At 42.4% G+C, this 24,152-nt stretch overlaps 1 protein-coding gene across 2 annotated transcripts in view; it reads left to right on the forward strand.

Moving 5' to 3' along the window:
• The window catches only part of MDGA1 (MAM domain containing glycosylphosphatidylinositol anchor 1), an 89,593-nt gene extending 65,473 nt beyond the window's left edge, over positions 1 to 24,120 (forward strand). Inside the window, exons 7-17 of one of the 2 annotated variants that reach the window (XM_003769024.3) lie at positions 2,476 to 2,805; positions 4,728 to 5,024; positions 7,046 to 7,324; positions 9,438 to 9,589; positions 10,869 to 11,046; positions 11,610 to 11,633; positions 12,348 to 12,500; positions 13,197 to 13,331; positions 19,208 to 19,338; positions 19,769 to 19,877; positions 21,107 to 24,119. In XM_003769024.3, coding sequence (XP_003769072.1) covers positions 2,476 to 2,805; positions 4,728 to 5,024; positions 7,046 to 7,324; positions 9,438 to 9,589; positions 10,869 to 11,046; positions 11,610 to 11,633; positions 12,348 to 12,500; positions 13,197 to 13,331; positions 19,208 to 19,338; positions 19,769 to 19,877; positions 21,107 to 21,198 — 1,880 coding nt within the window. In that variant the 3' untranslated portion in view covers positions 21,199 to 24,119. Of the gene's footprint in view, positions 1 to 2,475; positions 2,806 to 4,727; positions 5,025 to 7,045; positions 7,325 to 9,437; positions 9,590 to 10,868; positions 11,047 to 11,609; positions 11,634 to 12,347; positions 12,501 to 13,196; positions 13,332 to 19,207; positions 19,339 to 19,768; positions 19,878 to 21,106 lie in introns of both variants that reach the window. The other variant, XM_031964930.1, reaches the window with a different exon arrangement.
• Positions 24,121 to 24,152: the final 32 nt, after the last annotated feature.

The raw sequence follows: 24,152 nt of genomic DNA on the forward strand, positions 1-24,152 counted from the left end.
TTCCTCATCTGTAAAGTAGACTAGATCCATCCACTATTATCCTATGATCTATAAAATAAAGGAGTGATTTCTAAAGTTCTTTTCAATTTAAAGTCCAGTGACCCTTTGAACAGAAAAACAATAAAGTTCAGAGTTTGGCAATCTTATTCTAAGCTAAGAAACCCTTCACTTTCCAGCCTAATCAGCTCTGCTTCCATTTAACTGGTCTTGGTGTGGCCAGTTGCCATGTTCCCTGCCTCTCATATCATCTCCTTGACTTTGCTTCCACCCTCTTACTTCCTTGCTTCTTTCAAATTGGCTCCTCTCCCATGCTCCTTGCCCTCCCATAAATAGCTTTTAAAAACATGTCTACTAAAGATCAACAAATGTACCCCTAACCCCCAGTCCTTGCAGCAATCTACCTGCAATTTGGATAGTATTGATTCCTACCATCACAAGTCAGCATTTTTTTTTTTTTTGCATCTTGTCTTAGAAAGATACCTAAAGGCAGATAGATATGTCAAACTGAAAACTTGATACAGCCTATTGTTGTTTGTCATTAATTTTCAAAGAGGACCAATGACATCATGGGGTAATGTCTGATTCCTACCATCACAAGTCAGCATTTTTTTTTGCAACTTGTCTTAGAAAGATACCTAGAGGCAGATGTGTCAAACTCAAAACTTGATACAGCCTATTGTTGTTTGTCATTAATTTTCAAAGAGAACCAATGACATCATGGGGTAATGTCTTGACTCATATAAAAATTGGATTTAAGCAAGGCAGAGTCAAAGCTCTGAGTGCTGCTGAAATCTGATTAAAATGTACTTGGGAAGTGGTTAATAAATAAAAACACAACATGGTATTGATCAGTTGTTGCTGACTCTTTGTGACTTCATGGACCCATAACACATCAATACTGTCCATGGTATTTTCTTGTTGAAGATAAGGAAGTGACTTGCTATTTCATTCTCCTTAATAGAAGTTAAGTTAATTTCTCAAAGTCACAAAATTAAGTATCTAAGGTTGGATTTGAACTCAGTACATCCTGACTCCAGGTCTAGTGCTCTGTCCATTGGGCCATCTAGCTGTCCTACATTATCATAGATAATGTCCATTTCTGGCTTTTCTAAGTCAATATGCAGCCACAAGGATCTGTTTCTATTTGGACTAGATATGTTTGGATCAGAGGTTGTGTCTCTTCCAGAGTTCTTCAGCTAGATATGTGTCAAAGGTGGTCGTACTTGAATGCAGATCTTCCTGACTTAAAGGCCCACTCTTTAACTACCTACAATAAGGTTACCTCTCATTTTATGTGACTCTATTAAAGTAAAATAAAGCATTAGAATGAACTGTGACAGAAGTACTTTGTAAACTTAAATCATCATATAAATGAGTAATTATTATTACTATAGTGAGAGCAAGATTTAATGAAATACAAAATCAAGATGTTATTAAACACTCATGAATGTTCCTCACTAAATTAAGTTTTTGTTAACAATTAGATAATCTAATCCTAATTTTCTCTATTCTGCTTTAAAGACAAATCTTTTTCCTCTCATTTGTAGCACCTTGAGTTTGGGGATTACAGATAGTTTCATGGCTCTTTGTAGTAAATTGCTGCCACAGTTTCTCTTCTGAATCAGTTTTAACAAAGAGGATCCTGATGGCAAAGGCTTTCTCTTCCTACGAGATGGGGATCAGCTACACAGCCCCTCTCTATCTCTAGAGAAACTGTCCCTTTCAGGATCAGAAACAGATAGGGTGATCAGAGTTAGGAACATGCCCCATGACTTTCCTGTGATTGTATATTTCCAATTGGAGGGTTCTTTTTTTTCTCCACCTCGCTCATTTCTCTTTCTCTTTGAAGCCTGGATTGGTTTAAAATCTTAATTTACATCAAATACTTAAGGTCATCCATTAACAACTCTAAGCAGACTCCCAGCATCCTTCAAACATACTTTTAATGTTTTAAAAAAGGCAGAGCCTTTTGTTTCAGACATAAAAATTTTTAAAGCAGAACAGTTTTCAAAAGGAACTATATCGTGGTTTCTGTACAAGAAGACAGTCATGGCATCAGAGAGGTAGACTGGGAAGAGATCTTAAAGATTATATGTTCTAAACTTCTGATTTATAGAGATGAGGAAAATGAGATCCAAGATAGATAGATTTGCCTAAGAATACACAGTGAGTATTAGAAGTGGGATTTGAGTCAAGGTGCTGGAAACCTGGAGCCACCAGTCTTTCCACAATGCAATACTCCTCCAGAGGCTGGATTCCTTAGAACATATATGATCCCTTTCCTCAGTGAGTAAACAATGTGATGTTTGCATTCTCTATACTCATATAGCTTCTGGTCTGTTAAGAGAAACCCACTACCTGCCCTCCAGGGAGAATGCACGTATGATGGGCACAATCCCTGCTTATAGCATCTCTGGCCTCTGAAGGAATGCAATCTTTGGTATTTCCCCCATGAACTCTTCTTTGTCTTTACAGCAATGAGGAACGCAACCTTCCAAATCACGCCAGATGTAATCAAGGAGAGTGAGAGTATTCAGCTGGGTCAGGACCTGAAACTCTCGTGCCACGTGGATGCTGTGCCTCAGGAGAAGGTGTCATACCAGTGGTACAAGAATGGCAAGCTTGCCCGGGTATCTGACCGATTGTTGGTGACTCGCAATGACCCTGAGCTGCCTGCTGTCACCAGCAGTTTGGAGCTCATTGACTTGCGCTTCAGTGACTATGGCACCTACCTCTGTGTCGCCTCCTTTCAGGGTGCACCTGTGCCAGACCTCAGTGTTGAGGTCAACATCTCTTCTGAGACAGGTTCGTATTCTGCAAGAAGTGCCTGCAGGTGAAATAGGAGACGCTAGCGCAGGAGAGAATAAGGAAAGATATTACCCAAGGGAATGAAGAATGAGAGAATAATTCTGGGGAAATGAAGGAATTACTCAGGGGAAAGGAGGATGAGGAGTTACCTTGAAGAAAAAAAATTAGGGTGCAACTTAGCAAAGGGGAGGAGGAAAGATCACATGATGGAAGAGAGGAAGAGAAAGGAGAATGAGGGATTACTCAAAGGAAGGACTAGAGGGATGTGGGTGGTGTTGGTGGTGGAATTAAGTCCTCAGTCTTGACTAGATCTGCTTATCCTTTGTGTGTATGTGGTGAAAGGAGGGGGGGGAGAAAAAGAGGATAAAGTTCTATTTCCCATGCTAACCTGAATCAGTTTCCTCAAGGAAAAGAATTGTGGTGGGGTTTCAATTGGAATTCTTTTTCCTATCTCTGTATGATCTTGGATAAGTCAATTACCTCATAGATATAGGACTGGAAGGAACTTTAGAAGTCGCATAGTCCAGCCTCTAATTTACAAATGGAGAAGTTCAGGCTCAAGGAGGTTAAATAATTTTTATAAGATCACTTAGGTACTGATATAGGAAGCTTTCCATTTGGGAAACTTCTTCTAACCATGCAGGTCATCAATCTTCACAATTTATTGTCTTAGAAAGTTATCTTGAGGACAGAAAGAATTAAGTGACTTGCTCAGAATCCTATAGTGACAGGTATTATTTTAGAAACAACACTTTGAAGCCAGGTCTTCTTGGCTCAAAAGCCATTTTTTTTTATCATTACCAGGATTGGAACCCAGGTCTTCTGACTCCAAATCCAATGTTCTTTCCATCTCAACAAAATATTTCTCTTTGAGTCTCAATTTCCTCCTTTTTAAAATGAAGGGGTTGGATCATAGAATCTCAAAGATGTCTCCTACCTCTAAATTCTTTGATCCAATGAATGAGCATTTCAGCCTCCGAAAATAATAGAGATAAGAACTATAATTGTAATTTCACTGATATAGGAAGTTCTCATTCAAGGAATTTCCTATAATTAGCTTAAAAAGGCTAAAGTCTCCCATTGTATCCAGGGCAATCTCCAATCATCTTGATTTATATCTGGCCACTGCATACAGATGGCTCTAAAGGGGAAAGTAAGGCAGGTGATCTTGCATAGCCCTCCTTCACTTAACTTCAATTCACTTTCATGTCATGGCATCACTTCCCTGATGTTATGGTATTCTTCTAGAACAAAGGACAAACAAACTCTGCAATTTAGAGTCTCAAAGAATTAATGTAGAGAGTTGAGATGTGAGGTTACTTGCCCAGGGTCATGTGGAAATATGTTAATGGCAGGATTCAAATCCATATTTTCCTGGCTTCAAGGTTGGCTCTCTGTCTACTCAACCATATTGTGTCTTGGTAGGGATGAACACAGCACAAACTTATGCCCAAGAAATAATGCTTGTGTTTTGCTGTAGTGAGGGGTGATTTCTTGAATGAGTTAGGACTCTTCTGAACCTTGAGAAACAGGCAGGATCCTATTTCATGCATCCTCTATCATTTGTGGGGGCAAATCAGCTCAGTGGAATGTATAATGCAATGGACTTGGAATCAGAAATACCTAAATATGAATCTTGCCTTGAGCACTAATTATCTTTGTAACCCAAAGCAAATGACATAAATCTCAGCTTCTGGTGCTTCGACTGTAAAAAGCAAGAATAATAATCATGACTATAACAACTTCCCTTTCAGGATAATTGTGAAAATCAAGTGAGATAAGTTATGTAAAATACCTTGAAAATCTTGAAATTCTATGCAAATGTTAGCTATAGGGCAGAAGATGAGTCTTGCGAAATAATGAAAGGGATGACGGAAATGGGAAGTTCTCCCTCTAATCTTCCCCATCTACCTTTGCAGTGCCCCCCACAATCAGCGTCCCCAAGGGCAGGTCGGTGGTGATGGTTCGTGAGGGGTCCTCTGTGGAGCTACAGTGTGAAGTTCGGGGGAAACCCAGGCCTCCTGTGCTATGGTCCCGAGTGGACAAGGAGGCTGGTCTGCTGCCCTCGGGAGCTACCATGGAGGAGACGCCAGACGGGAAGCTACGAGTGGAGCGAGTGAGCCGGGAGATGAGTGGGACCTATCGCTGTCAGACTGCTCGGTACAATGGCTTCAATGTTAGGTCCCGGGAGGCACAGGTGCAGCTCAATGTGCAGTGTGAGTGTCTCCTGGAAGCATTTGCAAGGCACCCACTGAACATATCCCCAAGGTCCCCCACCCCAAACTCTCTTACTCAATAATACCACTCAATCAATTTGCCAGAAGAGTGTTGCTGTCAACCTTCCCAGCTCCTGGAACTCCACTCTCAACATCTCTCCCTCAATAACTCTTCCATGACCTCCCTTCACTTTTCAATCAACAACTCAATTTGATAACGTATAGGTGATCCCACTATTTGTAGCCCAATTTCAATTCTTCAAAAATTTATCTCCTATCAATATACCTTTATCTCCAATTAATCATTCAAGCTTAGCAGAGTGCCTGACACAAAGTAATAGTTTAATAAAAGTTAGTTAACTGACTGCTAAGCAGTATATTCAAAGATAAAGGTCAGAAAATTCTCCATCAAGGACCTCTCAGCCCAAGATATATTGAAAACACCATTCCCTAGATCTAAAATCATGCACACCTGGAATGGTTTATAAACTCAGAATGGATCCTGGGGCAGAGCTATGGGAAGAGGTCTGCTAGGTAGTGGGAATGGTTGGAAAGGAGTGTATATGTCCCTGGAGATTTGTTAGTCAAGAGCATCCACTATGGAATGGGGAACCTTAACCTAAATCCTAGGAGAGTGTAAGTGAATGTGATTGGGGAGAGGTATGAGGTGTGTCTCTTTAAGCATATGTGTGCATGTGAGCCATCTGTGTGTACTTATGTATGTTACAAGTGCACAGCACGGCAGAAAGTTTGTTATTGGACCAAATCTTTTAAGAAAACCTAATCGGAATAAATATAAAATCTTATGTAAAGTTAAAAAAATCATCTTCACAGTTCAAGAGATTTGGTTACCTGAACATTTGAGAGTTCATTTGAGAAAAAAAAAATCAGGGTTTTTGACAAAAGTCAATAAGAGTCAACAGCATTACATGGCTTCCCCAAAAAACTGTTGTAATTTTATACTTGTATTAAAAACATTGTAGCAAACAAGGGAGACGAAGTCTCAATGCCCAGGTCAGCTCACATCTAAAGTATTTTTTCATTCATTTCTGGATACCTCATAGGAAACTAAGAAACTAAGGAGTTTCAAAGGAGGCTACCAGAAAGTTGAAAGGCTTTAAATTTATACCATATTAAGATAGGCTGAAGGAAATGAGGCTGAAAAGCTTGGTAAAAGAAGACTTGTAGGGTAACAGTTGCATTTTCAGTATATGAAGGACTGTTTTGTGAATAAGGATAACACTTGTTTCTGGTTGGTCTGAGGGCAGAATTAGACGAAATGAGTGAATGTTACAGAAAGACAGTTTTAGGTTCCATGTATAAAAAAACTTCCATACCCAACCCAAGAGAGGATTTTTACTAGCAATTTTCTTGTTTTTATTTCTTGTCTTGTCTTTATTTCCATTTCATTTTGAATTCAACAAACACCAACCATAACGAACACTTCCATATGCATAGTGGAACAGAAGGAGAGAAACTAGAAACCTCAATTGAGTACCAATAGTTTTCCTTTTAAAAGTATTGTATGTAATAAAGTAAAAACTAACCCTTAATCTTGGAGAGAAGGCTGCATGTCTGCTTGCTGGGATGTCATAGATACTGAGGTACAGCTTGGACTAGATGGACTTTTCCTCCCCATCTTCCAGGTTCTGTAATTCTGAAGGTGCTTGGCTACGTGTATGTTTGTTGAAAATTTTTCTACTTGTGTCTGTCTGCTCCTGCATCGATGTGTGTCTCTTTTTGCTGATTGTGTGCGTGTGTATTTATCTGTATATGTGTATTGCGCACATGAGCACCTGAATGCCCATTCCTACGCTATGGATATATAGGCTGTCACTTCTCGTTAGGGAGTCCTGGATTCTTCTCTGTAGCTGGTGTATACCCACCTAGAAGAATCCCCAACTCCCACCTACGCCAGTCCCCTCCAGTCTAGCGTCTTGCAGAGAGGGAGGAGCACAAGGAGTTGAGGAGTGATTCTGCTGACCCCGCGGTGTACCCTCTCCCACCTGCTCTCCCCCTAGTCCCTCCAGTGGTGGAACCGACCAGCCAGGATGTGCGCCAGGCCCTGGGCCGACCTGTACTGCTACGTTGCACCTTGCTTCGAGGTAGCCCCCTGCGCATCGCCTCCGCCGTGTGGCGCTTCAATGGGCACCTCCTGCCCACGCCGCCCGCTCCCCCCAACGAAGCCCCAGACCACGCGGAGCTGCGCCTTGACCCCCTCACCCGCGACAGCAGCGGCAGCTATGAGTGCACCATCTCCAACGACGTGGGTGCCGCCTCCTGCCTCTTCCAGGTTTCCGGTGAGTGGCCCTCACCTGTCTCCCTTCGCCAAGTCGTGCTCTCCTCTTTCGTTCCCTTCTCTCAGCCTGGACTGTCTTTTCTTGGCAAAGGGAGGCCACTAAGGCCCGTCTCTATCCCCAAACCAAGGTCTTCACTTCTTAGTCCCGCCTCATCTTAGTCCTGTCCCGATGTTTAAGCCCAGTTTTTATTTCTGTCCACGTCCCTATTTGTCAATCTTATCTCTCCCTGTTACTCACTCCACTTGGCCCTTTCCAGTTTTGTCTCAGTCCCGCTCCACTAAATGCTCACCTCAGCCTTCTCCATCAGCAGCTTTCTCCCGGTGCCTCGGACCTGTTGGCCAAAGGAGGAGAATTCAGTGCCCCTTTCCGGTCAACCCTCTTCTCCTTTTTAAATTTCTCTATTTGGAAATCCTCCTGCTGCTGCAGATCAAATACCGAGGGTTTAAGCTCCAGAACTGAGCCCCAAAATAACTTTTAGCAGGTTATTTATTCTTCACACAATAATATAGACACTACTGCTCTGTCAGTCAACAAATGCTTGTTTGTACTTCGTTTTACTTCGTAATAAAGGATACTTTATTCACGAAATCTCTCTAGTCCCCTCCGGTATCCCCCAACTCCCTCTCTTCTCCCTGTAATGTGCCCCAGCCCCTTCCCTCTTATCTCCAATCTCCTCCCCTCTCCCCTGTGTGCCTCTAGCCCCTTCCCTTCCGCCCCTCATGCATCCAACCCTTTTCCTCGCCTGTCCTTCCCCCTTTCCTTCAGTGTCTTCAGTTCTGCCTTCTCAGACCCCACCCCGTGCTCTCCAGTTCCTTACCCTGTCCCATAGTTGCCTTTCTTCTTCCTTTTCCCTCGTGTATCCCAAGTCCTTCTCCTCTCCCCATTGTGAACCAGGCCTCAGCCCCTCTGGTTTCCCTAGTGTTCTTCTATCCCTGTCCTTCGGTGTTCCCTCAAAGTCCTTTTCCTTCTCTCCGGCTCCTCAGTGTAGTTACCCTCTCCTTCTTAGTGTTACCTCATCCCTATTCCTCTACCCTAGTGTTTCTCTAGCCTCTTCCTGTCTCCTACATTATCTCCACAACCCCTTTCCTTTTCCTTCTCCCCGATTTCCACAGTTCCCTCCCTTTCTCACCTAGTTTTCCCTTTTCTCCCTTCCCTCTCTTCCTATAGCCCTTATGGCTAAGTCTTTTCTTCTCAACCTTCTGACCCAGTCCTTGGCAAGTCAGGTTGGAATGGTTGGGTGCTGTCTCTGGACTGCTGGCCTGGGCTTCGGCAGAAGTGGGGTCTATGGATTTGTGGTTGGGGGTAACAGAGGGATTGGGGAGGGAGGGAAGTGATATCCTTGGGGTTGTAAAGAATTGGATTTAGAGTTTTGGGGGGCATGCCAGACTCCTCCATTATATCTTTCATTCAAAGAGATTCATAATGAATATGTGACATTATGCCCAAATGGTATTAAATTCTGTGGAAAGGCACTTAGTGTGTCCACTCCCACATCTCCAGTCTCTCAGCCTCTCTCCCTCCCGCTTCACCTTGTCCATTAGTTATGGGAATATTCTCCTTCTCCCTTATCCACACACACACTTCCCAGGGTGTTCAACACCCTGAGTGGTTGAGGGACTGGGGCCTTAGATCACTAGTCACCTTCCTCATCCCTTCCCCTCCCTACCTTTCACCAGCCAGAGGGCCCCTGTGACATTTCCCACCTCCTTCCCCTCTCCCCTCTTCTCCCTATACTCCTCCCTATCTCCCTTCTTCCCTTTCTGTTCCTTCCTTCCTTTCTCCATTTCTTGTTTCTACTTAATATCCCATCTCTGTTTCCCCACAATTCTCCCTCCTCATGTCTCTCTCTCCTATTCTACCACCTCTTGATCCCTCTTAACCGTTTCCTCTTCTACCCCTTACTATGTCCTTTCCTTCCTTCCTTTTTTCTCCTCACTTCCCTGGCTCCCTCCCTTCCTTCTTTGTCTTCTCTCTTCATTCTTTATCCCCCTACTGTCCCTTCTCTTCCCTCTCTGTCTCATCCCCAAACTCCTTCCTTTCCTCCTCTGTCTCTACCCTGTCCTCCCCTGTCCCCAATGGCCCCCAACCCCCTTCCACACACCCGCCCTCTCAGCCAAAGCCTACAGCCCGGAGTTTTACTACGACACCCCCAACCCCACCCGCAGCCACAAGCTGTCCAAGAACTACTCCTACGTGCTTCAGTGGACGCAGAAGGAGCCGGACGCCGTGGATCCTGTCCTCAGCTACCGGCTGGACGTCCGCCAGGTGGGCTGGAGACATACAAGCTAGCACAGGAGGAGGCACGGGGTATAATGAGGATGGGAAAGAATGACCTCGATCCCACAAGGATATGGGACTGTAGAATGGAGCTCAATCTTCTCAAAATTCCTCATTAAGAAGTTGAGAGAGTCCTATCCCCGACACATACTAGTTTGTGTGACTCTGGGCAAGTCACTTAATCTTGCACTGTCCCCAGGAAACTCTTAAAGGTGTATGATCATAAGATAACAGATTTAAAGTGGGTACAACACTTTCATTTACAGATAAAGAAAAAAAGACTTAGAAATTACGTACTCAGGGTCATATAGATATTATAAGAGGTAGAGATTTGAATCTAGGTTTTTCTGGATGCTGTACACAACATGATACACTACACTGTTTCTCCAATTACAGATGGAGAGCTGGTCTGTATTAGTATGGAGATTTTTTTTGTTGAAAGTTCTCTGTGCCAATAACACCACAGATTCCATCTTAATTAAAAAAAAAAAAGAAGTTGAGTGAGGAAGGTGACTGTGTCTCATGATTCTTGGGGTATTGAAGGATGTCTGAATTCATGGGATTGGAGGGATGGGAGTGACCAAAAAGCAATGGAAGCCACAGCGTGTCTTCTGAGGTTGGCATCTACCCTTTCAGAATTAGATAGACTTAGGGAATCTTGTTATATGTTTCATCACATCTCCACTCCCTCACTTGTGACTAATAGAAATGATATATCCTGGCTTGGAATTAATCTAAGAACTTGGAAAGAAAGATCAGTGATGTGTGTATGTAAGAGTATATTAGCTTCTCTTACAGGGCAAAGAGCTTATGGACCGTACAATCATGGTTTTGTTTTGTTTCTTTTCTCTCTCTCTGTTCTACTGTTTTGAAGATACTTGTTTCATTTCTTAAGTTCAGAATAAAATTAATAAAACTATTTTAAATTTTTTTAAATTTAAAAAAGAGAACAAAGTTTCCACTTTCAGTGGGTTCTACAGTTTTAGGTTTTAATTTATTTCGTTTTGTATGAGAAATCATTTCTCTATGCCTTATTCATTTTAATTTTTATATTTTATTATAAATTTATTTCTCAATAAACATTTCAACATACGGAGATGAACAAAAATAAGGATAGCATATAAAACTAAAATATGGGCTCTTTCCACTTCACTATGACATTGAAGGCATTCTTGGAAAATGGGAGCCAATGTGGGTGGGGGGAAGGAAGGGGAGAAGGGACTCAAGAGCCCATAATTGATGGGGACTCTAATGCCTATGTCCTCAGCTAAGCCTTCGGACGTCTGTAACAAAGCCAATCCCAGTTCGACGAGTGGAGAAGGGGCAGTTGCTTGAATACATACTGACTGACCTGAAGGTGCCCCATAGCTACGAGGTCCGCCTCACACCCATCACCACCTTTGGGGCCGGAGACATGGCTGCCCGCATTATCCGATACATGGAGCGTAGGTGGCTGGGGGACAGTGCATGGAGGAAAGGGGGTAGGAGGAGATCCTCTTCTTTTGTCCCAGAGCACTGCTTCTGCTCATTTTTATGGAGGGCTGGGGCTATTCCATTCCTCTGCTCTATTTGGAGATACTCACGACTCCCCTTGGAGAATCCCTTTCTTTCCAGAGTAGCATCTTTCCCAAAACAGACCCTTCCCAAACCTGTTTTCTAGGCTGCTTGATTCTGAGAATAGGAACAGAATCAGGCTGGCTAAGTCTTTTTGAACAACTCTGCAGTCCAATTATTATGTTTGAGCCTTGGACTTATTTGTACACACAAGCAAACAAATGTGTGGATTTGCATAATGTTTTGAATTTTATTTGATTTGCATGTTATTTCTTGTGAAAATGTCCTGAAACCTTTACAATCCTGCTCTATTTGCCCCTGGGTACTGATTCTAGCCCAACATTATATTTAGCTTCTAAGTGCCCCATTATTCACCCACCTACCCATCTCTGTCTTTACAATGCCAACATTTTTAGCCCAAGTCTAACTTTGTGTTTCTGCTTTGTTTTCTCAGCAACCAACTCCCCAAACCTATCAGGTGAGGGTCCTTTCATTTTCTTTCATATGAGCAGATTTTTGACATCTCCCTAATGATAGTGGTGGTGGTGGTGGTAAGAATTCCCAAATCAGGACAGCTTCAGACTGAAGCCTTCATTAGAGACAGGAAAATTTGTTTGGGAAGAAGGGGAGAATGGGTTTCCTCTCTGTCTCCAAGAGATTGAAGAAAGGATTTGGACTGGGTGAAGAAAAGAAGGGATATCCAGAAAACAATTGGGAAGATGAGACCAAGGGAATTAAGTTTAGAACAGAGCACTACTTTATTAATGGGAGAGTCTCATAATTTCTATATTGGCATTGCTCCTTATCATCTAAAGGTAAGGATTTTTAATATTTGCCCTACCTTTCCCTGCCAATGACTTGGGGTCACTCTTTATTTCTACTTGAGTGTTCTTTTTTTTTTTTTGACTTCCTGAACTAGTGAGTCCTGAATTTGACTCATTTTCCTTTAGATATGTGGGCACCATTTCCTTTAGATGCCATTGCCTGATTTCCTTTAGCCTACAAAATGTAGAAACATGCTAATTTTCATGCTTGTTTCTGAGTTATGAATCAAATAGTACTTGAGAGTGGGTGATTGGATTGAGAATTGAGAAGGGGCAGTGGCAACAGCCGCTGATCATCCTCTCCAGCTTCCCTCCTCCCTTTTCATATTCATTTTCCTTCTCTTTTTTTTTCTTGATTTCTCCCCTAGATAATACCTGCCACTTTGAGGATGAGAAGATCTGTGGCTACACTCAGGACCGGGCAGACAACTTTGACTGGACTCGGCAGAATGCCCTCACTCAGAACCCCAAACGCTCCCCCAACACTGGTCCACCCACTGACATAAGTGGGACTCCAGAGGGTAAGTAAGGGAAGAAGAGAGGACACAGAATTAGGAGAATATAGGATGATAGAGTTGGAAGAGATCTCAAAGACCATCTAGTCAAACTTCCATATATTATAATTAAGGAGACAGAGACCCCACAAGGTTAAATGACTTGTCAAAGTCACACAGGTAACAAGTTTCAAGGGGCAACTAGGTGGTATAGTAGATAGAGCACCAGCTCTGAAGTCAGGAGGATCTGAACCCAGCTCTTCAGACTATGACTAGCTGTGTGATCATGAGCAGGTTACTTAACTCCAATTGCCTTGCAAAAAAACCCAAAAAAACAAAAGACAAAAAAGCCAAACCAAAAAAAAAAAAAACCAAAAAACAAAACCCCAAAAAACAAGTTTCAGAGGTAGATTTGAATAATGGGTTTTCTGACTCTACAGAATGTTTTCTTCTCACTGTACCATGTCATGTAGGAAGAAAGGGGAACAGATCTGGAGAGAGGAGGCAGAGTCCAGCCATTATGGAGCTGTCCAGATGATGCTGAGAGACATGATCTTGGGGTGGATATAGTCTGAGAAAGCTTCTTGGAGAATGGGGATTTTAAATAGATTTTGGTATAAAAAAAAGAGATAGAAGGATAGATGGGAGGGTGATCTTTGGGAAAATTCTAAAGGAAGATTTTTGAAGTGGTGATGAGTAACCTCTTTTCTCTTTCCTTCCAAGGTTATTACATGTTTATTGAGACATCCAGGCCCCGGGAGTTGGGGGACCGGGCGAGGCTTGTAAGTCCACTGTATAACATCAGTGCTAAACTCTACTGTGTCTCCTTCTTCTACCACATGTACGGGAAGCACATTGGTGAGTCTAGGGCAGAAGCTGGAGGAGGGAGGGATGGTTTGCTCCACTTGTAATGGTTTCAGAACTGTGAAGTCATTGCATAGCTGTATGGCCTTCCCATGAAGGGCTAGGAGTAGCTGTCTTTAGTAAGGGGTGGGGTCTTGTGTTCAACCCTGATTGACAGAAAGATTAGAAATGTCTGAGGGTAAAGAACATAGAAGGAAGCAGGGGAAGTCAGGGTCAAAGTCATAATATCATAGGATTATGAATCTAGAGCTGGAGGGAACCCTCAGAGGTCTTCTATCAGATGATAAGGCTAGAGATGGAAGAAAACTGAGAGGTCAACCTTTCTTCAACTCTCTTATTTTACAGATAAGGAAAGGAGGGAAGTGGTTAAGTTTGCCTAAGGTTACACCTTAGTCAGCATTTGTCTTATTTAACACCTTGTAAGAATCCTTGTTTTAAGTACACAGTGCTGGACCCTAACACCATTTAGCAGATTTTTTTAAACTGGTAACTGGCAAATAATATTCTAGACAAATGCTGACAGCTAGGTGGCACGATGGATAGAGAACCAGTTCTGAAGTCAGGAACTTAACACTTCTTAGCTGTGTGACCCTGGGCAAGTCACTTAATCCCAATTGCCTCAACAAAATGAATAAATAAATAAAATAAAAATCTGTGAAGTTTTACAAATTATTTTACCTTTCAGTTGTCCTTATTTTTTTTAGAACCTGTAGCTAGCATTTAGATGATGGTTTAAGATTCTGGAGAGCAATCTGGAACTATACCCAAAAGGCTAGAAAACTGTGCATACCTTTTGATCCAGCAGTGTCATTACTGGGTCTGTATCCCAAGGAAATCATAAAGGAATGTGCAAAAATATTTGCAAGAGATATTTTTGTGGTAGCAAAATATTGGAAAATGAGTAGATGCCCATCAGTTGGAGAATGGCTGAACAATTTGTGATGTATGAAGGCAATGGAATATTACCTTTTATAGAACAATAATTCCATAAAAATTATGAATAAGCTGATTTTAGAAAGACCTGGAAAGATTATATAAACTGATGCTGAGTGAAATAAATAGAACCAGGAATACATTGTACTCAAAACAGCAAAATGTATAATGATCAACCATGAAAGACTTGGTTCTTCTCAATACTTCAGTGATCCAAAGAAATCCTATAGACTTTGGACAGAAAATGCCATCTGCATCCAGAAAAAGAATTAAGGAGACTGAATATAAATCAACACATGTTATGTTCACTTCTTTTTTCTGTTTGTTTTTTTTAATCTCTCCCATGGTTTTCTCTTTTACTCTGATTTTTCTCTCCCAACATGATTCATAAAGCAATATGTGTTAAAAAAAATTAAAAAAAGAAAAGAAAAGCAGATAGTAGTTTAAAGTCTGAAAAAACACTTAAAATATTTTATCATTCGATCCTCAGAACCACTATGAGAAATAGGTGCCATTATTATCCCCATTTTACAGATGAGGAAACTGAGGCAGTTTCCCCATGGCCATACAGATGGTAAATTTATGAAGTTGATTTTAAATTCGGGTCTTCTTGACTCCAGAGCTAGTACTCCACCCCTTGAGCTTCCCTAGTTATCTTTTAAACTTTAAAAATGACTTATTTTTCTTTTCTTTCTCTCTTCTGTTTTTTCTTTCTTTCTTTCATTTTCTTCCTCCTTTCTCTTTCTCCTCTTCTCTCCTTCCTTCCTTCCTTCCTTCCTTCCTTCCTTCCTTCCTTCCTTCCTTCCTTCCTTCCTTCCTTCCTTCCTTCCTTCCTTCCTTCTTTCCTCTCCAACATCTAATCCCTGGGTTCAGAGACAGAACCATAGAGTCATAAGATGAGAATTTCATTGTTATTTAGGGGAATAGAGACTAATTTCCCAACTTGGAACCAGGGAAGTGAGAACTGAGATTGGATCATAGTTCATCCATATAACGACGGCTCATGTGTTTGTGTGTGTGTGTGTGTGTGTGTGTGCACATGTGAGAGTACATATCTACACATACACACACACACACACACACACACATTTTACTGAATGAATATATGAGAGAGGAAACTAATTTGGGCTTGTCTCTCATGGTCAGGGAAGACCTCTCTAGGAGCTGGAACAGGACAAATCCCTAAAGTTATAAATGCATGAGTAGGAGGGTGCTCTTTTTCTCTTGGCTCCCAAATATGAATGACAAGCCTTAGAACTGGAAAAAGAGACCCCCAAAGTGGTCATCCAAACCTCTCATTTTTACAGCGAGGAAACTACAAAGTTAAGAATTTTGCCCAAGGCCACACAGCCAGGTAGCACAGTCAGGATTTCAACAAGTAATAGAGATGAGATTTAAACCTAGTACCAGATTCTAAAACCCATGTTCTTTTTCATCACACAATGGTACCCTAAAATCCTTGCAATGTTATTCTTTGTAGCTACCAGATTGGAGTGAGAAAAAGCATCTTCTCCCTCCCTGAAGTCTCTAGTGTGCAGAGCTTGCACCTTGCCCTCAATCTCTGTGGAATTCCTCATTTTCCAAATCTCTAGCTATTTCTCCTTTCCCCCCTAAGCCTACCATCCACTAATGCCCTCCCTGGCCTGACAGCTTCAGGGAACCAGCTGTCTTTGGTCTTTGTGTGTCTTTCCACTGCTAACACCCCTCCTCTCCAGCCCAGCCAGATTAAAGCCAACTGCTTTCATCCCCAGGCAGGTAACATTTGGCGGCCCCCTCCCCCCGAGGGGGCCTATCTGGCATCCCAGCTGGTGTGGCTTTGTCTGTGGGCAGCGCCATGTAAATGCCAGCCCTAGTGCTCGGGCACTGGAGCCAGCCCCTCTCTGATAGATGATTGATTTCCCATCCCTCAGCGCCAGCTCTTTCTTCTTCAATCTTAGATGATGAGAGGGGGAGCTGGGAGTGGAAAGAGCTCATGGGGAAACAGTACAAAGGAGGGTTGATGCTAAAAAAGCTGTGGAGAGACACTGGTTGGGCAGTAGTGCTGCCTCAAACCTCTTCCTTGTGCCACTATTAGATAGAGCCAGATTAAACTTCGAGCTCTTTATCCCTACAGGATAGCAGCTCAGTCCGAGGGTTCAGGTGGCAGAACTTAGTGAGAAAGGGGAAACAGGGAAGCTTCCTTCCTCCTCAGGTGATTCCTGGGCTCTCTTGCCCCTCAGGCATGTCTTCTCTGCCATCTAGAAGTGGCGAGTGGAGAGAATCCTGAATGTGAGAGTTCAAAGAAACACTGGGTTCAAGTGCTGGCTCCACTGTGAACTTGATGTGTGACTTTGGACAATTTGCTTCCTCAAATGTGAGATTGGACCACCTAATTTCTGAAGTGCTTTATGCTTTTAGTAATATCCTGTGATATTATTATTATTAAAGAAAAAGAGACAGAAAAGGGAGATAAAGAATGGGCTCTGACAATCAGGGAGGACATGATAAAGGGCAGCAATGTTCTAGGTCATCAGAGGATATTTTCTTTTCACAGACATCATGGGGCAGAGTTCTATAAAGGTAGGCTGGGAGCTTTCTTCCCAAAACACAAGTGTTGGGGTAGCTAGATGGCACAGTGGATAGAACCCTGGAGTCAAGAGGACCTGAATTCAAATTTGGCTTTAGACACCTAACACTTACTAGTTGTGTGATCCTGGGCAAATTATGTAACCCCAATTCCCTCTCAAGAACCACTCCCCCAAAAAAATTTTTTAAAAAAGCAAAACAAAATGCAGTGTCCTGACTTCCCAGAACAATTTTTCTTTCCACTAATAATAGCAACCCATATTTCCATAGCATTTCACAAAGCAATTTCCTCCCACGATCCTGTGAAGTATATAGGGCAAGCTCTATTATTCTGCCCCCTAATTTTACAGGTTGGGAAGCTGAGACTCAGACTAAGTGACTTACCTATGGTTTCCTACCCTAGAGGGAATGAACCATTGTACATCTGTGGTCATATGGTTTGGGCTGGAATTCCAGCTTTGTTGTATTTATTGCCTGTGTGACCTCAAGCAAATCATTCATCTATTAAATAAAGGGATTGAACTGGATGATTTCTGAGCTCCCTCTCCACTGTAAAGCTGTGATCCCCAATCCAGTGCTTTTTCTTTCTTTTGTGGATAAGACTGGAATTTTCTCAAAGGAACTTTAGTTAAACTATTAAAGGATAGATTGGTATAATGGAGAGAGATCTGGCAGCAGAGCTAGCAAGCTAGCTTCAGGTGTGACCCTGAGCAAGTCATTTAACTCCTAAGTATCCCTAGGCTACTCTCTTTAAATTATATAAATTAGAGAACAAGTGTCCATCTACATCAGTAGTGAGAGTTTGTTATGACAATGAAATCTCCAGGTCCAATTCAGCTTGCTTGTTTGTTTCCTCATCTGTAAAAATAGACCAGATGGCCTCTGGGCTCCTTATGCAGAAGTAGTTAGCCAGCACAGTAGAGAGCTTGGAGTTAGGCAGTTCTCAGTTTACATATAGTCTCAGAAAAAACAATTTTTTAAAAGTTGGTTTCAGACATTTCCTGTGTTATTCTGTGGAAACCACTGAACTGCCTCAGTTTCTTGAACCATAAAATAGGGTTAATAATAGTACCTAATTGAGAGTTGTTGTAAGGATCAAACAAAATAATATTTGTAAAAAGAACTTAGTTAACATAGAACCTGATATGTAGTAGGCATTTAATAAATGTTTGTTTCCTTCCTAAAGGATAACAATAGAACACACATAACTTCAAATAGCTCAAATTTGAATATATACAACCCCTTCAAGGGATTCATTAATCTCAGTAATTGGGATCTAGCTGTATAAAAGCAATCATGTTTAGAGGACAAACTCCTTAACATTAAGCCATAGATTTGTTGTAACTACAAATAAGTTGAGGGGAGGGGGCATATTCCTTTTCCTTAACTAGATTTTGTTTGAAGAACATTACCTCATACCATTTTCATTTGTGAATCATTTCCTTATACTTCTCTTTCCTTTGGTGTCTTCCTATTTAGGGTTGAAATAAAATTAATATTCTTTTAAAATGTTTTAAAATTATTTATTTTTAGTTTTCAACATTTACTTTTGTAAGATTTTGATTTTCAATCTTTTCCTTCCCCTCTTCCCTCCCCCACCCCCAAGATGACATGCAATATGAGAGAGGTTATATATATACAATTATATTAAACACATAAAATTCATATCCTAACCTACTGGATTATATGGAGAAGACCTGAGTTTGAAATCTCTCTCAGAAATTTATTATTATTAATAATAATGAGAGCTAACATGTATATAGCACTTTTGCAAAGCCCTTTACAGACATCTTATTCTGTTCTCGCAATAATCCTGAAAGGTAGATGATATTATTATTCTCTCTTCAGATGAGGAAACTGAGGCAGATATAAGGTAAGCAACATGTTCAGTCACAGCTTGCCCACACACAAAAAAGTGTCTGAAGCTGAATTTAAATTCAAGTATTCCTGACTCCATCTGCAGCATCTTAGCCAACTAGTTATGTGATCCTAACTTCTCTGGCCATAATTTACTTATCTATTAAATGACAGGGTTCAACTTGATGAGCTCTGAAGTTCTTACCAGCTCTCAAACTATGATCCTATGAACCCTGGTGGAGGGTAAATGTTTGGCTGCCAACAAAACTTTCAAACACTAACAAATCTGTTCCTTTCTATCAAGGATAAAGAGATTCTTCCCCCATTCTCTCTGTCCTGTACATACTTTCTCTTTTGTCATAGGAGAGCATAGGATATCCCCACTCCTTCCATTTATCAGACTGTGTCTTTAGACTGGGAGTAGGAGGAAAAGGGATGTGAATGTAGACCTACTCCTTTCTCCAAATATAGCCCCTAAATGGCCATCTCTCCTTTCCCTCCCACCCCTCAACTAGGTTCCCTCAATCTTCTGGTTCGATCCCGGAACAAGGGGGCACTGGAGACCCATGCATGGTCCTTGAGTGGTAATAGGGGCAATTCCTGGCAGCAGGCTCATGTGCCCATTAACCCCAGTGGGCCTTTCCAGGTGAGTAGAGGATAGTTTTTATGCATGAGTTTTGGGGACTCTATAGTCTATCACTCCTTCACTCCCACAGTCTCTATCTATTAAGTACCTATATCATGATAGCATCCTCCCTCCTCACATCCAGGCCTCACATGGGCATTCTCCTGAGACCACTGGGCATACTATTACCAGAACAAAGTTATAGAGAGGTCATGTTCTAAGGCAAGGGACTGGCTAAAATGACTCGAAGTAATTACATATAGGAGGAGTCCCTCTTCCCTGTGACTGCTTATTATTTTATTGAGTTTCTTCTGAACACCATGGGGGAAGAAACTGCTGCTGAAAGGGTGACAGGGGAAGTGAGGGAGCTTTGATGGAAAACTAGCCTCTGCTTGGCAGTATCTTCCTCAATCTCCTCTTCTTTTTTTTCTCTGATCCCATTTCCCACCAGATTATCTTTGAGGGAGTTCGAGGTTCAGGTTATTTGGGGGATATTGCCATTGATGACGTCAGCCTGAAGAAGGGAGAGTGTCCTAGGAAGCAAGTGGATCCCAATAAAGGTTTGGGGCTTGGAGGGGGAGAAGAATTAAGGGGAAAGTTATGAAAGTCTGATGAATTTATATTCAGATTTGTATGACTCAATTACCTGTCTTTATTTGACAGAGAGGAAGAAAAGAAAGAAGGAAACAAGGAAGGAAGAAAAAAAGGAAGACAGAGAGAGGGATAAAGTGAGGGAGGAAGGAAAGAATGAAGAAAAAGAAAGAAGGAATGACTATAAGAGAATCAAGGAAGAAAAGGAAGGAAGGAAAGAAGGAGGGAATAAGAGAGAGAAGGGAGGAAGGAAGAGAGGAAGGAAGGAAGAAAGAGAGAGAAAGAAGGAAGGAAAGAAAGAAAATTTATTAATTGCTTACTGTGGACCAGTCACTGTGCTGAGTTCTGGGAATACCCAAACAAGTAAAAAAGTCAGTTTCTGCCCTCAAGAAGTATACATTCAGATTAAAAAAAAAACTGCAAAGGGAAGCTGGAAAAGGGGGAAGGGGAAGAATCCTTGAGTTGTGGTTGCTGTTGTTTGTCCCTCTTTCTCCAATTGGACTATGACATTGGGAAGATGGTGTCATGATTGCAAGTGAATTGGATTTAAACGAGACAGGGCTGAGCAAAGTCACCAGCTTCACTCCTCCAAAACCATCTGGATAAGTACCATGATATAGATGAGGATGCTTGGAGATGGCTTTGGATGCTGTGGGGCCTTGACTTTTTTAAACTAAGGTCTTTCCCAGGTCTGGGTTGTTTTTTTTTTTTTTTTTTTTTTTTTTTTTTTTTTTTTTTTTTTTTTTTTTGATTTTGATTGGCCATTGAGGAGAAGTCTAGAAGAAAATCCAAGCATGAGGACAGTGAATAATGTTGGGGATCCTTCCTAAAATAGGATCCCAGAGAGACAGTAACTAACCACGAGAGTAGGACCTCTTCAGGGTAGCTATTAAGCACAGTGGCAGAGAAATAGCAGTGAATCACTCCGCTCCTGTCCCTCAGAGAACCGTCTGGCTGTATTAGAGTAGCTATGTGTGACCGTATACGTGTGTTTGCCTGAGCGAAGGCAAGCAGTCTCTGTTCAGAATCACCAGGGAGAAGCGTCAAGACTTGAAAGAAAGGGCTGGGGACCAGCCCTTTGGGGAGCTCCATAAGCACCTAATCCTCTGTCATCCGCTCTCCAGACAGACACATTGCTCACCGTATTCGGAGTCTCTTCCCATGCTCATTGTGTGTCTCCTTTCTCTCTCTCTCGCAGTGGTGGTCATGCCCAGCAGTGGTGCCCCCAGCCTGCCCGGCCCCTTACTCTCTGGGCCCCTCACCGTCTTCCTCCTGGCAATGCTGAGATGATGAGCACCGTCCACTTCTCTCCTGTGCCCCTCCCCAGCCCCCCGGCACACCAAAGTGTCTACATCGTACCAAAGACTGACCCCCTTCAGCCGGGGTGCCCAGGGGGACAGGGCCATAGTGCCATGGAGGGGGCTTGTGGTGGCTGAACAAGGGAGGATAGTGTGGGTGACGCCCGTCTCCCGAGGTCCTAGAGACACTGGTTTGACGCACACATGCGTATACACACATACATACACACTTACACACACACATTATATATAAATATACATATATATTAAAGCACAAGTTTCTATCTGAGCTACCAGAACTTTCTTTAACATGGAAACACAGGGGACTTGCCCTATTGTTGTTGGTTGGCACAGCACCGACCCCTGCCTGCTCACAGCCATCCCCAGAGACTTTGGTGTCAGGACAGTTGGGCTGTGTTCCCCAATGGCCTTTTGCAGTATTTTCTTCCTTCTTTTCTCCTCCCATTACCCTGTGTGTCTCCCAGCTCTCCTTCTGCTACCTACTGCTCTCCCTGAAGGTTAAACAGCAGCTTGGCAGTACCAGGTATGGCACAGAGGCAACTGCCTAACCTGGAGAGAAGCAAGTACCTGGGTCCTGCCTGGGTGTGCCTCAATTTCTCCTCCCTATGCCCTTGGGCGAGAGAGGGTTCAGCTGTATTTGCTTTATCTGGGGGATCTGGTTCCAACAACTTTCAATTTTCAAGGGTTAGGAGAGTAGGCTGGGGAAGAAAGGCTGGAGTGTAGAAATAAACAAATGACCCAAATCCCTCATCTCAGCCTGGGTTCTCGGGCCTCTTCCCTGGAGTTACACAACAAGAACTGGAGTTTCCCCTTTTTCTCCTTGTCCCAGATCTGAATAATCCACAGAATGCCTTGGTAATCACCCAGTTAATTGAGTTAGCTGCATAGATTCCCAACCTTGACATCAACCAGAGGAAGCTGATTTTTCTTGCCCTCCCCTTTAAACACTTCCATACATAGTTCCCCAGACTAGCCTCCATTTGGACTTTGGTGGAATCTGAGAAGGGGTCAAATGGGATGGGAGTGGGAACAGGGAGAGAGTAAATTGTGTAACAGATAACTTTGAGCCATCTTCTTTAGGCTGGCTACTAAGAGTTGAGGGAATGGAGTTATGTTTAAGACACCCTTTTCTATTTCTTAATAGCATAAAATATGACATGGGAGGGGTGCTTTGTGTGTTCAGGAGGAATCCTGCTCTGTCTCCCTCCCTACCTCCAGTTCCTATAATTCCCTGTTCCATTACTGGAAAATTGAAATCTATTGTGGTTTCAATAGCGGGCCTCTATCTCACCCAGTCTCTGCCTGATCCACTCAAAACAGACTTCACACCACCACCACTCCTCCCAATTTCCCCCAGATTTATACTGATGCAGGGGTTGGTTCAGTGGCTGCCCTTTATGGTCAGTGCTGGTGGGGGTGTGAGGTGGAGGAAGGGGGATAGACTTTCAACCTTTGACTTGTGCCCAAGTTTGTGGGGATATTTCCCTGGGTCCTGGGGAAAGAAGATATGGGGCCTGCAGGTCAGAAACCAAATGCTTTCCAACGCAATCCTTCTTTTCCTCTCTTCCAACACCCTTTGGGGGCAGAGAGAGAGGGCAGAGAGAGACAGAGAGAGAAAGAGAGAGTGAGGAAATTTTAACCACATGCCATCTTTGTGGGCCTCTGAGTAAGTGGGACTGGGTGTGTGTGTTTGTGTCTGTAAGTGAATATATGTATGCATCTTTCTTTGTGTGTAATTCAACATCATCTGTCTTGCTGTATTTTTGTGGCTATACTACATATATGTACTGCTAGCTGACCTTACAGACTAGTAGGCACCTGGTATGACTTGAGGGGTTTTGGGCAGGCCCCACTATCCCCAACATATCAACCCACATTGGTATAAAATTCTATCGTGAGTGATTCATTTTCTAAGGTGCTGAAGGATTCTTTTATTCAGTTTTACATAATACAGTAAGAAGTGACTTAGGTTCAAATTTCAGCTCTGTCACTGTGGGTCAAGCAAATTATTTAACCTCCTGGGTCCCAGTTTCTTCATCTGAAAAGTGAAGCAGTTGGATTTTATGACTTCTGAGATCTCATTAAAAAATACAATACCCAGGAGAAGGAGGTCACATCCCTGATATCACTTAACACCTTAGTTATTAACCAATATGTTGCTATCAGTTACCTTGATTATCAGCTAAATTCATTAGTTATCAGCTAATGGATTACCAGCCCAGAAGTTTCTCGCTTATGTTCCTATCAGCAAACTTTAACTTATCAGCTAACATTACTTATCAGCAAATCTCAGTTATCAGCTGATTGGTTATTAAATAACACCTTATTTATCAGCTAACTATCAGAGCCATCAGCTGACACCTTACTTATCAGCTAACACTTGGCTAATCAGCTAATGACTTAGTTATCAGTGAAACTCCCTATAGTAATCATACTTTCCCTCCTATAAAAGCCTTAGGAGAAAGATATTCAAGATAATTGTTTCCCTTAGACCACAGTGAGGGCCGGGACTTGGCCAGAGTGCTGAAATGAGAGGCTGGAACAAACTTGATCTAGAATTGGTCCTATCTCATTATAGTCAGCCAATTTCTTTAGCAGCTCGTTGGTGACTAGTGCTTTCTTCTTAGAACTCTACCCAATTCCTTTGTTCTAAATGAATTCCTTTCTTCATTTTCTGTTGCTCTGGCTATGTGGCTATGTTCCTAGAAATCATGTCATTCTTTTCTGTCCCTATACTGCTAAGTATTCTGTCAAACTATCTATTCCTTGGGGGGCACAGTCTAGATCTGGGTCTCTCCCTCTCCCCTTCTTTCCCTCCCTCCTTCTCTCTCTCTCTCTCTCTCTCTTCTCTCCTCCTGTCCTCTCTTCTTCCCTTCTTTCTTTTCCTTCTTCCTTGTTCTCCTTCCCTCTCCTTTACTCTCCTTC

The sequence above is a fragment of the Sarcophilus harrisii genome, chromosome 4 (assembly GCF_902635505.1).
Source record: "Sarcophilus harrisii chromosome 4, mSarHar1.11, whole genome shotgun sequence".
Taxonomy (NCBI): Eukaryota; Metazoa; Chordata; class Mammalia; order Dasyuromorphia; family Dasyuridae; genus Sarcophilus; species Sarcophilus harrisii.